The 15,675-nt window shown below is 30.7% G+C and overlaps 2 protein-coding genes across 3 annotated transcripts; both read right to left on the bottom strand.

Annotated features, from left to right (window-relative positions):
• Positions 1–1,370: 1,370 nt before the first annotated feature.
• On the bottom strand, positions 1,371–5,042 carry LOC119612009. Its single transcript, XM_037967712.1, has 3 exons — positions 4,826–5,042; positions 4,617–4,731; positions 1,371–1,685 (listed from the first exon to the last, which is right to left on the bottom strand). The coding sequence occupies exons 1-3, from the start codon at positions 4,917–4,919 to the stop codon at positions 1,514–1,516; spliced, it is 381 nt and encodes a 126-aa protein (XP_037823640.1). The 5' UTR covers positions 4,920–5,042; the 3' UTR covers positions 1,371–1,513.
• Positions 5,043–9,192: 4,150 nt separating this feature from the next.
• Positions 9,193–10,105, bottom strand: LOC119612010 (uncharacterized protein CG1552). 2 transcript variants are annotated; one of them, XM_037967714.1, is made up of 3 exons: positions 9,864–10,105; positions 9,688–9,802; positions 9,193–9,536 (listed from the first exon to the last, which is right to left on the bottom strand). In XM_037967714.1, exons 1-3 carry the CDS (start codon positions 9,991–9,993, stop codon positions 9,314–9,316), a joined length of 468 nt encoding a protein of 155 aa, XP_037823642.1. In that variant the 5' UTR covers positions 9,994–10,105; the 3' UTR covers positions 9,193–9,313. The 2 variants fall into 2 exon arrangements, with proteins under 2 accessions (XP_037823642.1, XP_037823641.1); XM_037967713.1 differs by having other exon boundaries at positions 9,649–9,802; positions 9,864–10,103.
• Between the last annotated feature and the right edge of the window lie 5,570 nt (positions 10,106–15,675).

Genomic DNA, 15,675 nt, shown 5'->3' on the forward strand with positions numbered 1-15,675 from the left:
AGTTAGTTAGTTAGTTAGTTAGTTAGTTAGTTAGTTAGTTAGTTAGTTAGTTAGTTAGTTAGTTAGTTAGTTAGTTAGTTAGTAGTTAGTTAGTTAGTTAGTTAGTAGTTAGTTAGTTAGTTAGTAGTTAGTTAGTTAGTAGTTAGTTAGTTAGTTAGTTAGTTAGTTAGTTAGTTAGTTAGTTAGTTAGTAGTTAGTAGTTAGTTAGTTAGTTAGTTAGTTAGTTAGTTAGTTAGTTAGTTAGTTAGTTAGTTAGTAGTTAGTTAGTAGTTAGTTAGTTAGTAGTTAGTTAGTAGTTAGTTAGTAGTTAGTTAGTTAGTTAGTTAGTTAGTTAGTTAGTTAGTTAGTTAGTTAGTTAGTTAGTTAGTTAGTAGTTAGTTAGTTAGTTAGTTAGTTAGTTAGTTAGTTAGTTAGTTAGTTAGTTAGTTAGTTAGTTAGTTAGTTAGTTAGTTAGTTAGTTAGTTAGTTAGTTAGTTAGTTAGTTAGTTAGTTAGTTAGTTAGTTAGTTAGTTAGTTAGTTAGTTAGTAGTTAGTTAGTTAGTTAGTTAGTTAGTAGTTAGTTAGTTAGTTAGTTAGTTAGTTAGTTAGTTAGTTAGTTAGTTAGTTAGTTAGTTAGTTAGTTAGTTAGTAGTTAGTTAGTTAGTTAGTTAGTTAGTTAGTTAGTTAGTTAGTTAGTTAGTTAGTTAGTTAGTTAGTTAGTTAGTTAGTTAGTTAGTTAGTTAGTTAGTTAGTTAGTTAGTTAGTTAGTTAGTTAGTTAGTTAGTTAGTAGTTAGTTAGTTAGTTAGTTAGTTAGTTAGTTAGTTAGTTAGTTAGTTAGTTAGTTAGTTAGTTAGTTAGTTAGTTAGTTAGTTAGTTAGTATGTAGTTAGTTAGTAGTTAGTTAGTTAGTTAGTTAGTTAGTTAGTTAGTTAGTTAGTTAGTTAGTAGTTAGTTAGTTAGTTAGTTAGTTAGTTAGTTAGTTAGTTAGTTAGTTAGTTAGTTAGTTAATATGTAAATATTCTTGTGGTCTTTAATCTAATTCGATTATACTTTGTTAAAGAATATGATAATATGTTTTAAATGTATTAATTCCCAAAAAAAACTATTAAAAATCTCCAAAATCCCCAATTTGTTTAAAACACGTATTTAGATCTGAAATCATGCTCTAAAGCTTTTCAATGACTACTTCAACAGAAATATCTTTATCTGCATAATTTTAAATAATTCCCAAAAAATTTTCAAAAATACCCAAAATCCCCAATCTCCTTAAAATTTGTATTTAAGCTTAAAAACAAGTTTTAAAACGACTTTTGAACTTCTTGTGATAATTTTTACAAAACTTTGGCTCATTTTTAATAATTTTCAGATTTTTTATTTAAAAACTCTTAAAATCCCATTTTTTCAGTATATTTTGGTTTCAGCTTTTTGTCAATATTAAGAAAATAAAAATAAATACAAAAATACAACTAAAAACTACTAATTAAAACATTAAAACCTAAGAAATTTTCATTTAAGTATTGAGAGTAACTCAAAACTACGTAGAATTTTCAGTTTTTAGTTGATATTCAGCAGCATCCCGTTCTATATAATAGGAAGAGCCGTCAGGATTTTTGCATTTATACACCAATTTACAGCATTCCGGATAGGGTTTATCGGCTGCTACACGTTCTCCACGATTACAGTTTTGTATCCATAGCTTACCGCAACTAGAAAGTATAGAAAAAACATATAAATTCTCTTGTCTTTATAATGCTTTAAACAAAATTCTAATACGTAATTAATTTTATTATAATTTTTCTGCTGTTATCAGTAACTGAACTTTTTTTTTTTTTTTGTTTTGTATAAAAAAATTACACTTTTCGCATTTATTGTTTATAAACATTGATGAATAATGTATTTGTGCTAATTAAAGCAAAATTGTGTTGTGTTCTTTAAAATAACATACAAATAAAATCATACATATTATTTACAAAAACTAAAAACAAAAACAACAAATAGTTATTGATACTTTAATTACAATATTGATTTTTAATTCATTAAATTGTAGTGCTAATGGATTGAATATTTTTAATTTGTTCTTTTTAAATCGTGCGACTAAAAGGGGCTTTTTTCTAGACATAATGTATTCTGAATTTGAAATAATTTGAAGCAGAGTCACACGAAAGGTTCAAGGTTTATTTTTGAAACACATAATAAATTTCAAATTGACAAATGTCAGTTTTAAACACAACTTTTTTGACCAAAGGTTTTACTTAGTTCTGACTACATGCTACCTTTCTCCCTAATCATGATTATAGTTAGATCTATAGTCTGGACTTAAGTTCGCACTATAGCCTCGTCTATAGTCCATACTAAGGACTTAACTATATAATAGCAAATAGCCATAAAATCTATTCTATAGTCTATAGTTTAGTCTATAGTTTAGTCTATACTCTAGTCTATAGTCTAGTCTATATTCTAGTCTATAGTCTAATCTATAGTCTAGTCTAGTCTATAGTCTAGTCCAGTCTAGTCTATAGTCTAGTCTATAGTCTAGTCTATAGTCTAGTCTATAGTCTAATCTATAGTCTAGTCTATAGTCTAATCTATAGTCTAGTCTATAGTCTAGTCTATAGTCTAGTCTATAGTCTAGTCTATAGTCTAGTCTATAGTCTAGTCTATAGTCTAGTCTAGTCTGTACTCTAGTCTATAGTCTAGTCTATAGTCTAGTCTATAGTCTAGTCTATAGTCTAGTCTATAGTCTAGTCTAGTCTATAGTCTAGTCTATAGTCTAGTCTATAGTCTAGTCTATAGTCTAGTCTATAGTCTAGTCTATAGTCTAGTCTATAGTCTAGTCTGTAGTCTAGTCTATAGTCTAGTCTATAGTCTAGTCTATTTCTCCATAGTTCGACATACAGACTCGACTTAAGTTTGCATTATAGCCTCGTATATAGTCCATACTAAAGACTTAACTATATAATAGCAAATAGTCATAAAATCTATTCTATAGTCTATAATTTAATCTATAGTCTAGTCTATAGTTTAGTCTATAGTTTAGTCTATAGTTTAGTCTATAGTTTAGTCTATAGTTTAATCTATAGCTTAGTCTATAGTTTAGTCTATAATTTAGTCTATAGTCCAGTCTATAGTCTAGTCTATAGTCTAGTCTATAGTCTAGTCTATAGTCTAGTCTATAGTCTAGTCTATAGTCTAGTCTATAGTCTAGTCTATAGTCTAGTCTATAGTCTAGTCTTTAGTCTAATCTATAGTCTAGTCTATAGTCCACACTATAGTCTATAGTGTAGTCTATAGTGTAGTCTATAGTGTAGTCTATAGTCTAGTCCATAGTCTAGTCTATAGTCTAGTCTATAGTCTAGCTTATAGTCTAGTCTATAGTCTAGTCTATAGTCTAGTCTATAGTCTAGTCTATAGTCTAGTCTATAGTCTAGTCTATAGTCTACTCTATAGTCTAGTCTATAGTCTAGTCTAGTCTATAGTCTAGACTATAGTCTAGTATATAGTCTAGTCTATAGTCTAGTCTATAGTCTAGTCTATAGTCTAGTTAGTCTATAGTCTAGTCTATAGTCTAGTCTATAGTCTAGTGTATAGTCTAGTCTATAGTCTAGTCTGTAGTCTAGTCTATAGTCTAGTCTATAGTCTAGTCTATAGTCTAGTCTATAGTCTAGTCTATAGTCTAGTCTATAGTCTAGTCTGTACTCTAGTCTATAGTCTAGTCTATAGTCTAGTCTTTAGTCTAGTCTATAGTCTAGTCTATAGTCTAGTCTATAGTCTAGTCTATTTCTCCCTAGTTCGACCTACAGTCTCGACTTAAGTTTGCACTATAGCCTCGTCTATAGTCCATACTAAGGACTTAACTATATAATAGCAAATAGTCATAAAATCTATTCTATAGTCTGTAATTTAATCTATAGTCTAGTCTATAGTTTAGTTTATAGTGTAATCTATAGTTTAGTCTATAGTTTAGTCTATAATTTAGTCTATATTCTAGTCTATAGTCTAGTCTATAGTCTAGTCTATAGTCTAGTCTATAGTCTAGTCTATAGTCTAGTCTATAGTCTAGTCTATAGTCTAGTCTATAGTCTAGTCTATAGTCTAGTCTAAAGTCTAGTCTATAGTCTAGTCTATAGTCTATTTTATAGTCTAGGTTATAGTTAGACTATAGACTGTCTAGTCTATAGTCTAGTCTATAGTCATATCTATAGTCTAGTCTATAGTCTATTCTGTAGTCTAGTCTATAGTCTAGTCAATAGTCTAGTCTATAGTCTAGTCTATAGTCATATCTATAGTCTAGTCTATAGTCTATTCTGTAGTCTAGTCTATAGTCTAGTCAATAGTCTAGTCTATAGTCTAATCTATAGTCTAGTATATTGTCTAGTCTATTACAGTCTAGCCTATAGTATTGTATATATTCTAGAATATAGTTTTGTCTGCAGTCCAGTCTATAGTCTAACCTATAGTCTAGCCTATAGCATAGTCTACAGTATAGTATATAGTCTGGACTGTAGTCTTGTCTGTTTTAGATTACAGTCTTGTCAAAATTCTGATCTTGTCTATAATATGGTCCATAGTCTGGTCTATCTGTCTTGACGACAGATTGGTCTTGTGTGCTTCCGTAGTTTTGTTATTCTCAAACTCACCCCTCTACTAATGTTGAGCCATCCTCCTGACATGTTAAACTCTGACAGGGTGCTGAGCCGGAATGTTTACCCACTTCCAGTTTATCGCCGCGATAAGTGCACTTGCCATCTTCGCCTGATTATTGGACAAAGAATAAAACCATCAATTTTAAACACTTTCAAGATAATTTTTTGTTATAAATATTTTGATAAAAATTTGTTTTAACAACCTGGTGGCAAAAGCGCCTGATAAGCCTCTGTTTTGTGCAGAAAAATATTTAAAATTATAAAAAACACAAACACAAAATTCCATTTAAGCGGCATATTTTCAAATATTTCTTTTTTTTTAATTTCTTTAAATACAAATAAATTACTATATGTTTTAAGTTGCAGCGACAAAATTAAACTAAATTTAAGAATTCAATAAAGAGTTTTTCCACAGTCTAGGCCTTTCTTTTTACTCTGTACTAAGTTCTAAAAACTCGCTTTAATTAAGTGTCCAAGAGAGAGAGCGAGAGAGAATGAACGAAAGAGAGTAAAAGAGATGGATGGCATGATTATGTGCCATGAAATGACCTGCAGTGTTTTTGAGTGCCTATAGCTGATAAGGAAGTTTTTCATTGTTTGATGTGAAATAATTTTTGTAAATAACAAAATAAATTATGTAAATGAATTGATTGGTATTTATATTTATTTTATTTATTAATTTGTTTACTACTTAGCATTTTCAGTGAAGTTCAATGTTAAATCTGAGTTAGTTTTTCAAACAAAAAAATATCTTCTGGTAGAAGGGATTGCTTTAGAGAGCATAGAGAGGAGGAGATAGAGAGTACTTGAGCAATATTAAGTATGAGTTTTTAGGTTTAATTAATAATAAACATACTTGCACCAATTGATTGGTGCAGTTTCGCCAGGAAGAACAAACTTAGGCACCTACTGCTTTAAGGGATTTTGGAAAATTGCTTTTGGGAATTCGTTTCATTAAAAATTTAATAATTTTTTTTTTGTTTATTAGAGTCATTTTAATCATATAGTCTAGTCTATCGTCTAGTCTAGTCTAGTCTATAATCTAGTCTATAATCTAGTCTATAATCTAGTCTATAGTCTAGTCTATAGTCTAGTCTATAGTCTAGTCTATAGTCTAGTCTATAATCTAGTCTATAGTCTAGTCTATAGTCTAGTCTATAGTCTAGTCTAGTCTATAGTCTAGTCTATAGTCTAGTCTATAGTCTAGTCTAGTCTAGTCTAGTCTATAGTCTAGTCTATAGTTAGTCTATAGTCTAGTCTATAGTCTAGTCTATAGTCTAGTCTATAGTCTAGTCTATAGTCTAGTCTATAGTCTAGTCTATAGTCCTAGTCTATAGTCTAGTCTATAGTCTAGTCTATAGTCTAGTCTATAGTCTAGCTATAGTCTAGTCTATAGTCTAGTCTATAGTCTAGTCTATAGTCTAGTCTAGAATCTAGTCTATAGTCTAGTCTATAGTCTAGTCTATAGTCTAGTCTATAGTCTAGTCTATAGTCTAGTCTATAGTCTAGTCTATAGTCTAGTCTATAGTCTAGTCTATAGTCTAGTCTATAGTCTAGTCTATAGTCTAGTCTATAGTCCTAGTCTATGTCTAGTCTATAGTCTAGTCTATAGTCTAGTCTATAGTCAGTCTATAGTCTAGTCTATAGTCTAGTCTATAGTCTAGTCTATAGTCTAGTCTATAGTCTAGTCTATAGTCTATTCTATAGTCTAGTCTATAGTCTAGTCTATAGTCTAGTCTATAGTCTAGTCTAATAGTCTAGTCTATAGTCTAGTCTATAGTCTAGTCTATAGTCTAGTCTATAGTCTAGTCTATAGTCTAGTCTAGTCTATAGTCTAGTCTATAGTCTAGTCTATAGCTAGTCTAGTAGTCTATAGTCTAGTCTATAGTCTAGTCTATAGTCTAGTCTATAGTCTAGTCTATAGTCTATTCTATAGTCTAGTCTATAGTCTAGTCTATAGTCTAGTCTATAGTCTAGTCTATAGTCTAGTCTATAGTCTAGGCTATAGTCTAGTCTATAGTCTAGTCTATAGTCTAGTCTATAGTCTAGTCTATAGTCTAGTCTATAGTCTAGTCTATAGTCTAGTCTATAGTCTAGTCTATAGTCTAGTCTATAGTCTAGTCTATAGTCTAGTCTATAGTCTAGTCTTCTATAGTCTAGTCTATAGTCTAGTCTATAGTCTAGTCTATAGTCTAGTCTATAGTCTAGTCTATAGTCTAGTCTATAGTCTAGTCTATAGTCTAGTCTATAGTCTAGTCTATAGTCTAGTCTATAGTCTAGTCTATAGTCTAGTCTATAGTCTAGTCTATAGTCTAGTCTATAGTCTAGTCTATAGTCTAGTCTATAGTCTAGTCTATAGTCTAGTCTATAGTCTAGTCTATAGTCTAGTCTATAGTCTAGTCTATAGTCTAGTCTATAGTCTAGTCTATAGTCTAGTCTATAGTCTAGTCTATAGTCTAGTCTATAGTCTAGTCTATAGTCTAGTCTATAGTCTAGTCTATAGTCTAGTCTATAGTCTAGTCTATAGTCTAGTCTATAGTCTAGTCTAGTCTAGTCTATAGTCTAGTCTATAGTCTAGTCTATAGTCTAGTCTATAGTCTAGTCTATAGTCTAGTCTATAGTCTAGTCTATAGTCTAGTCTATAGTCTAGTCTATAGTCTAGTCTATAGTCTCAGTCTAGTCTATAGTCTAGTCTATAGTCTAGTCTATAGTCTAGTCTATAGTCTAGTCTATAGTCTAGTCTATAGTCTAGTCTATAGTCTAGTCTATAGTCTAGTCTATAGTCTAGTCTATAGTCTAGTCTATAGTCTAGTCTAGTCTAGTCTATAGTCTAGTCTATAGTCTAGTCTATAGTCTAGTCTATAGTCTAGTCTATAGTCTAGTCTATAGTCTAGTCTATAGTCTAGTCTATAGTCTAGTCTATAGTCTAGTCTATAGTCTAGTCTATAGTCTAGTCTATAGTCTAGTCTATAGTCTAGTCTATAGTCTAGTCTATAGTCTAGTCTATAGTCTAGTCTATAGTCTAGTCTATAGTCTAGTCTATAGTCTAGTCTACAGTCTAGTCTATAGTCTAGTCTATAGTCTAGTCTATAGTCTAGTCTCTCTAGTCTAGTCTCTAGTCTAGTCTATAGTCTAGTCTACAGTCTAGTCTATAGTCTAGTCTATAGTCTAGTCTCTAGTCTAGTCTATAGTCTAGTCTATAGTCTAGTATATAGTCTAGTCTATAGTCTAGTCTATAGTCTAGTCTATAGTCTAGTCTATAGTCTAGTCTATAGTCTAGTCTATAGTCTAGTCTATAGTCTAGCCTATAGTCTAGCCTATAATCTAGTCTATAATCTAGTCTATTGTCTAGTCTATAGTCTAGTCTATAGTCTAGTCTATAGTCTAGTCTAGTCTAGTCTATAGTCTAGTCTATAGTCTAGTCTATAGTCTAGTCTATAGTCTAGTCTATAGTCTAGTCTATAGTCTAGTCTATAGTCTAGTCTAGTCTATAGTCTAGTCTCTAGTCTAGTCTATAGTCTAGTCTATAATCTAGTCTATAGTCTAGTCTATAGTCTAGTCTATAGTCTAGTCTATAGTCTAGTCTATAGTCTAGTCTATAATCTAGTCTATAGTCTAGTCTATAGTCTAGTCTATAGTCTTTTTATTTTTGGTTTAAAAAATGTTTGCTTAAAACTTATTTTCCCCTTAAATTATAACTGAGATTTTGAGGAAATTTTTTAAACATTTTTAGGAATTCAAAAAAAAATTACGGGGAACTTATTAGAGACTATTATTAGCTATTTTATACGATACATTTATAAAAATTTCAATTCCTTAAATCTATTATTGTTTTACTAGCAGAAATTTAGATGAAAATATATTTTTCAAATGTTATGTTTTTGTTGTTTAAGATTTTATTTTTTGTTGTATTTTCTATTAATATGGGACATGTCTGGTTTTGTAGATTTATTTAATTTACTGTGTCTTTTTAAAACAAACATAAAATGTGTGAGTATGTCTGTCCGTCCATCCGTTCGTTTGTCCGTCCGTCTGTCTAACTAGTTGGCCACATACTTGTCATCTCCATTGGGTTCATTTAGCTAGAGGCTCTTTATGGGTTATCAAGTCATTCCATCTTTGAGACTACTATACTATACATATATATACGAACTAAGTGGAAGTATTATTTGTGTTGTTGTAGTTGTTTTAGTTTTTTTTTCTATTTTTATATTAAAACTCTCTATTAATTTGTATCAATTTAGTTTTTTGTGTTTGTTTGTTTATTAATTTATTTGTGGAAAAACAGAAAAAAGACATCAATGAAATTGTTCTAGAAACTTGTAATTACGCATACAATTAAGTGTTCATTTTAGGGTTCAGAGTTTGGTCATAAAATTAATCGTTTTGAAATATATATTTATAAGTGTGAAACCCTAATACCAAGCAAACAAGTAGTAGAAGAATTTTTAAAATTATGAAAAAAAAAATTTGAAATTTTAAAAATAGATTTCATGAATCATGTTTGAAAGAGATAAAGATTGAAATGTTTTCCCCAGTTTCTATTCAAAACCACAATTATCAGTAATTTTTTTAGTTTATTCTAAACTTTTTTTTTAATTTTACAATTTAATTAACATTCCTTTTTAAATAACTATGTAATGTCTTTTTCTCACTCAAAAAGAGGTTTATTGTCTTCCCCTCAGACCCCTTTACATACTATCCAAGCCGTACTCATTAAGCAGTAAATTTGTGGCCCCTGCCGCCTGTTGACGCTGCATATTCAATAGCATGCGATGTCGGTAGTGCATAGTTTTCAAACGATTCATGCGACGCTTAAGATTACAATAGACCGGACAGCAATCCGGAAATGGTTTATACATCAGTTCCTCCTCATCGCCCTGTTTACACTGATCGGGTAAAATATCCAGGCAGCTGGTAAAAATCAAAAATAAAAAATATTTTAATTAAAAATTTGACTCGGGAAATAGTATGTCAAAAAACCAAATAAAAAGACTAAGAACATAAAAATTTTGTCACTAAGTACTCATTGGGTCTAGCCATTTTTTCCACTACAAAAATAGACCTGGATCGGGAAACGATTTGATTATTTTCACAAAATAAATTCGAGCATAAACTCAGCAACACCAAGCGCCTAGGTAAGGACTTTGATTGTTCCCACAAGCAGCGGCGATAAGTCCCTAGAATCAAAACCAATCATATTAAATACAAAATTCCACTTTTATCAATAAAAATTCTCACTTAAAACACTATTATCCTCTTCACTCGAGTCTATGCGTGGTGTATACTTTTTCATATGAAATTGACCAAAACCCCAGCAGCATCCCGTTAACAAATACCAAATTAATAAATATTTAAAAAATTTTTCCATTTTTACGTTTTTTTTTATAAAAACAAAATTTCCAAAAAAAATATAAAAATGTGCACCAAACACTATCCGTGTTTTGTTTCTTTACAAAAGTGTTTGGATAATACTAAAAAACAAAACCACAGTTCTAGTTCACAGATTTGTTCCAAACATCGTCATAAAAAAATAACACACTGCAATTCATTAACAAACACTCGTGGCAAAAAGTCCGTAATATATCATCAGTACAATTGAATTATTCATTTCACTCTATAACTACTTTGAAAGCACTTTCCTTCGTCTACTTCTAACCATCTAATTTCCTCGGGTGCATTCCTCTAATTCATAAATATATTTAAATAATCATTGTATTATTGTTTTGTTCTCACCATTGATTAAGGTAAATTACAAAAAATAAAAGATTCATAAAAAAACATACAAATAGTACTCACATAAATTTAGATAAAAATGCTAAGTTTATAGTCATAAAAAGCTTTGAGGTGCAAAAACGAAGCATGTTCTATAAGTCGAAAGCTATTATGCTATAATCTCAACTACCGACGGGACTATAGTGTGGATTTAAGCTTATCTATAGACCAGACTAACCTGTTTAATATAGCAGACTATAGGCTTATAACTACATCAAACTGTAGAAAAATCTTTAATCCAGACTATAGACCGACCTATAGTACAGACTATAGACGGATTCAGAGTAAAGACTATTGACTGATATACTGTCCAGACAATAGAATGCTCAATAGTATAGACTTTAAAATGATCAATAGACTGTCCAGACGATAGACCTATGCATCTATAGTCAAGACTAACGACTGACTATACTCCAGACCATAGACTCTAGAATTTAAACTGATCTACAGTCCAGACTATAGAACGATCTATAGTTAAAACCATATTTAAGACTATAGACTGATCTATAGTCCAGATTATAGAACGATCTAAAGTTCAGACTATATAATGATGTATACTACAGATTTCAAAGTGATCTGCAGTCTAGTCTATAGTCCAGACTATAGTACAGACCATAGTCTATAGTCCAGACCATAGTCTATAGTCCAGACTATAGTCCGGACTACAATCCAGACTATAGTCTAGTCTATAGTCCAGACTATAGTCTAATCTATAGTTCAGAATATAGTCCAGACTGTAGTCTAGAACATAGAAGTCTAGTCTATAGTCGAATCTGTAATCTAGTATATAGTCTAGTACATACATAATATAGTCTATAGTCTAGTCTATAATTTAGTCTATAGTCTAATCTAAAGTCTAGTTTATAGTCTTGTCTATAGTCTAGTCTATAGTCTAGTCTATAGTCTAGTCTATAGTCTAGTCTATAATCTAGTATATAGTCTTGTCTATAGTCTAGTCCATAGTCTAGTCTATAGTCTAGTCTATAGTCTAGTCTATAGTCTAGTCTATAGTCTAGTCTATAGTCTAGTCTATAGTCTAGTCTATAGTCTAGTCTATCGTCTAGTCTATAGTCTAGTCTATAGTCTAGTCTAGTCTATAGTCTAGTCTATAATCTAGTCTATAGTCTAGTCTATAGTCTAGTCTATAGTCTAGTCTATAGTCTAGTCTATAGTCTAGTCTATAGTCTAGTCTATGGTCTAGTCTATAGTCTAGTCTATAGTCTAGTCTATAGTCTAGTCTATAGTCTAGTCTATAGTCTAGTCTATAGTCTAGTCTATAGTCTAGTCTATAGTCTAGTCTATAGTCTAGTATATAGTCTAGTCTATAGTCTAGTCTATAGTCTAGTCTATAGTCTAGTTTATAGTCTAGTCTATAGTCTAGTCTATAGTCTAGTCTATAGTCTAATCTATAGTCTAGTCTATAGTCTAGTCTAGTCTATAGTCTAGACTATATATAGTCTAGTCTATAGCCTTGTCTATAGTCTATTCTATAGTCTTGTCTATAGTCTAGTATATGATATAGTCTATAGTCGAATCTATAATCTAGTCTATAGTCTAGTATATACATAATATAGTCCATAGTCGAATCTATAATTTAGTCTATAGTATAGTCTAGTCTAGTCTATAGTCTATAGTCTAGTCTATAGTCTAGTCTATAGTCTAGTCTATAGTCTAGTCTATAGTCTAGTCTAAAGTCTAGTCTATAGTCTAGTCTATAGTCTAGTATATAGTCTAGTCTATAGTCTAGTCTATAGTCTAGTCTATAGTCTAGTTTATAGTCTAGTCTATAGTCTAGTCTATAGTCTAGTCTATAGTCTAGTCTATAATCTAGTATATAGTCTTGTCTATAGTCTAGTCCATAGTCTAGTCTATAGTCTAGTCTATAGTCTAGTCTATAGTCTAGTCTATAGTCTAGTCTATAGTCTAGTCTATAGTCTAGTCTATAGTCTAGTTTATAGTCTAGTCCATAGTCTAGTCTATAGTCTAGTCTATAGTCTAGTCTATAGTCTAGTCTATAGTCTAGTCTATAGTCTAGTCTATAGTCTAGTCTATAGTCTAGTCTATAGTCTAGTCTATAGTCTAGTCTATAGTCTAGTCTATAGTCTAGTCTATAGTCTAGTCTATAGTCTTTCTATAGTCTAGTCTATAGTCTAGTCTATAGTCTAGTCTATAGTCTAGTCTATAGTCTAGTCTATAGTCTAGTCTATAGTCTAGTCTATAGTCTAGTCTATAGTCTAGTATATAGTCTAGTCTATAGTCTAGTCTATAGTCTAGTCTATAGTCTAGTCTATAGTCTAGTCTATAGTCTAGTCTATAGTCTAGTCTATAGTCTAGTCTATAGTCTAATCTATAGTCTAGTCTATAGTCTAGTCTAGTCTATAGTCTAGACTATATATAGTCTAGTCTATAGCCTTGTCTACAGTCTATTCTATAGTCTTGTCTATAGTCTAGTATATGATATAGTCTATAGTCGAATCTATAATCTAGTCTATAGTCTAGTATATACATAATATAGTCCCATAGTCGAATCTAATGAGTATAGATAGTATAGTCTATCTAGTCTATAGTCTAGTCATAGTATAGTCTATAGTCTAGTCTATAGTCTAGTCTATAGTCTAGTCTATAGTCTAGTCTATAGCCTAGTCTATAGTCTAGTCTATAGTCTAGTCTATAGTCTAGTCTATAGTCTAGTCTATAGTCTAGTCTGTAGTCTAGTCTGTAGGCTTATCTATAGTCTAGTCTATATTTTATTCTTTAGTCTAGTCTATAATATAGTCTTTAGTCTAGTCTATAGTCTAGTCTATAGTCTAGTCTATATTCTAGTCTATAGTCTAGTCTATAGTATAGTCTAGTCTATAGTCTAGTCTATAGTCTAGTCTATAGTCTAGTCTATATTCTAGTCTATAGTCTAGTCTATAGTCTAGTCTATAATCTAGTCTATAGTCTAGTCTATAGTCTAGTCTATAATCTAGTCTATAGTCTAGTCTATAGTCTAGTCTATAGTCTAGTCTATAATCTAGTCTATAATCTAGTCTATAGTCTAGTCTATAGTCTAGTCTATAGTCTAGTCTATAGTCTAGTCTATATTCTAGTCTATAGTCTAGTCTATAGTCTAGTCAATAGTCTAGTCTATAGTATAGTCTATAGTCTAGTCTATAGTCTAGTCTATAGTCTAGTCTATAGTCTAGTCTATAGTCTAGTCTATAGTCTAGTCTATAGTCTAGTCTATAGTCTAGTCTATAGTCTAGTCTATAGTCTAGTCTATAGTCTAGTCTATAGTCTAGTCTATAGTCTAGTCTATAGTCTAGTCTATAGTCTAGTCTATAGTCTAGTCTATAGTCTAGTCTATAGTCTAGTCTATAGTCTAGTCTATAGTCTAGTCTATAGTCTAGTCTAGTCTAGTCTATAGTCTAGTCTAGTCTATAGTCTAGTCTAGTCTATAGTCTAGTCTATAGTCTAGTCTATAGTCTATTCTATAGTCTAGTCCATAATCTAGTCGATAGTCTAGTCTATAGTCTAGTTTATAATATAGTCTATAGTCTAGTCTATAGTCTAATCTTCTTATAAACTAGTCTGTAGTCGAGTCTATAGTCTCTCTATAGTCTAGTCTTTACTTTTGAGTCATATTATTTCTCACACATCCCTCGTTTATTTCGTTATTTATGTTTGTTTTTGTTTTTTGTAAATTTTTGTTTTTATTTATTTTTTTGCAAATCATGTATGACTATTATTTGCATAAAAAAGCAAACATTTATCATTTGATTTGAGCTCAACATTCAAAAATTCTTCTTTTTATTCATTCATTCTACGTATCAGGAAAATTTCACTTGTAGCAGCGTTTGGGTGTTAAATTTGATTATAACAAGAGAAAAAAAAAACGTGAAAAAACAGCTCATAAATAATAAATAATAAAAATAATTTTGTATTTTTTTTAAGACATCACAAAAAAAAGTTATTCTAAGGTCATTTGTTGAGTGTTTGCTGTTGGTTTGAGGCTCTGAACTAAATGCTGGAAAAAATTGGTTTTTATCTTGAAAGAAAAATCTATGAATATATTAGTGTTTGAAGATATTGGCCAGCAGTTTGTGGGAGGTTAATGTTGAATAATATTTTTATGTCTAGAAATTTTCTTGCATATTGAATTTTTGTGGTTGTGAACTTAAGAACCGAAGATAATGAGTTTCATTTAGATTTGATGGTGATGAGATAAAGTGAAGTCAATGTAAGATAAATAATTTGTTTCAATAAGTAAAGATTTCTTGGGGCATTTGAAACAACCCAGCGATCATTTCAATTGACATCTTATAATGTTTGAAAATATTCCTCTTTTTATTTTTTCCTGCTTTATTTACAACTGCGTTTTCTTCCACGTTCATTGACATGCAATGACTTTATGTCAATTTGTCTGATAAATTAAATGATGCTTAATTAATTTGTTGCATTTTCTCTTTATTATGTTGTCTATATATGTTGCAGCAACAATATTTAATTGTTCTAGACTTATAGAGCAACAGATGTCAACAACTCTAATATAAATTCCGTTCTAGTTCAGTTCTAATTCAGTTCTAGTTCAGATCTAGTTCAGTTCTATTTCAGTTCTATTTCAGTTCTAGTTCAGTTCTATTTCAGTTGTAGTTCAGCACTAGTTCAGTCCTAGTTCAGTTCTAGTTCAGTTCTAGTTCAGTTCTAGTTCAGTTCTAGTTCAGTTCTAGTTCAGTTCTAGTTCAGTTCTAGTTCAGTTCTAGTTCAGTTCTAGTTCAGTTCTAGTTCAGTTCTAGTTCAGTTCTAGTTCAGTTCTAGTTCAGTTCTAGTTCAGTTCTAGTTCAGTTCTAGTTCAGTTCTAGTTCAGTTCTAGTACAGTTCTAGTTCAGTTCTAGTTCAGTTCCAGTTCAGTTCTAGTTCAGTTCTAGTTCAGTTCTAGTTCAGTTCTAGTTCAGTTCTAGTTCAGTTCGAGTTCAGTTCTAGTTCAGTTCCAGTTCAGTTCTAGTTCAGTTCTAGTTCAGTTCAGTTCTAGTTCAGTTCTAGTCTAGTTCAGTTCTAGTTCAGTTCTAGTTCAGTTCTAGTTCAGTTCTAGTTCAGTTCTAGTTCAGTTCTAGTTCAGTCTAGTTCTAGTTCAGTTCTAGTTCAGTTCTAGTTCAGTTCTAGTTCAGTTCTAGTTCAGTTCTAGTTCAGTTCTAGTTCAGTTCTAGTTCAGTTCTAGTTCAGTTCTAGTTCAGTTCTAGTTCAGTTCTAGTTCAGTTCTAGTTCAGTTCTAGTTCAGTTCTAATTCAGTTCTAGT

Source organism: Lucilia sericata, unplaced genomic scaffold, assembly GCF_015586225.1.
Source record: "Lucilia sericata isolate MDLA Ls3-8-SP2 unplaced genomic scaffold, ASM1558622v1 Contig001581F_arrow, whole genome shotgun sequence".
NCBI lineage: Eukaryota > Metazoa > Arthropoda > Insecta > Diptera > Calliphoridae > Lucilia > Lucilia sericata.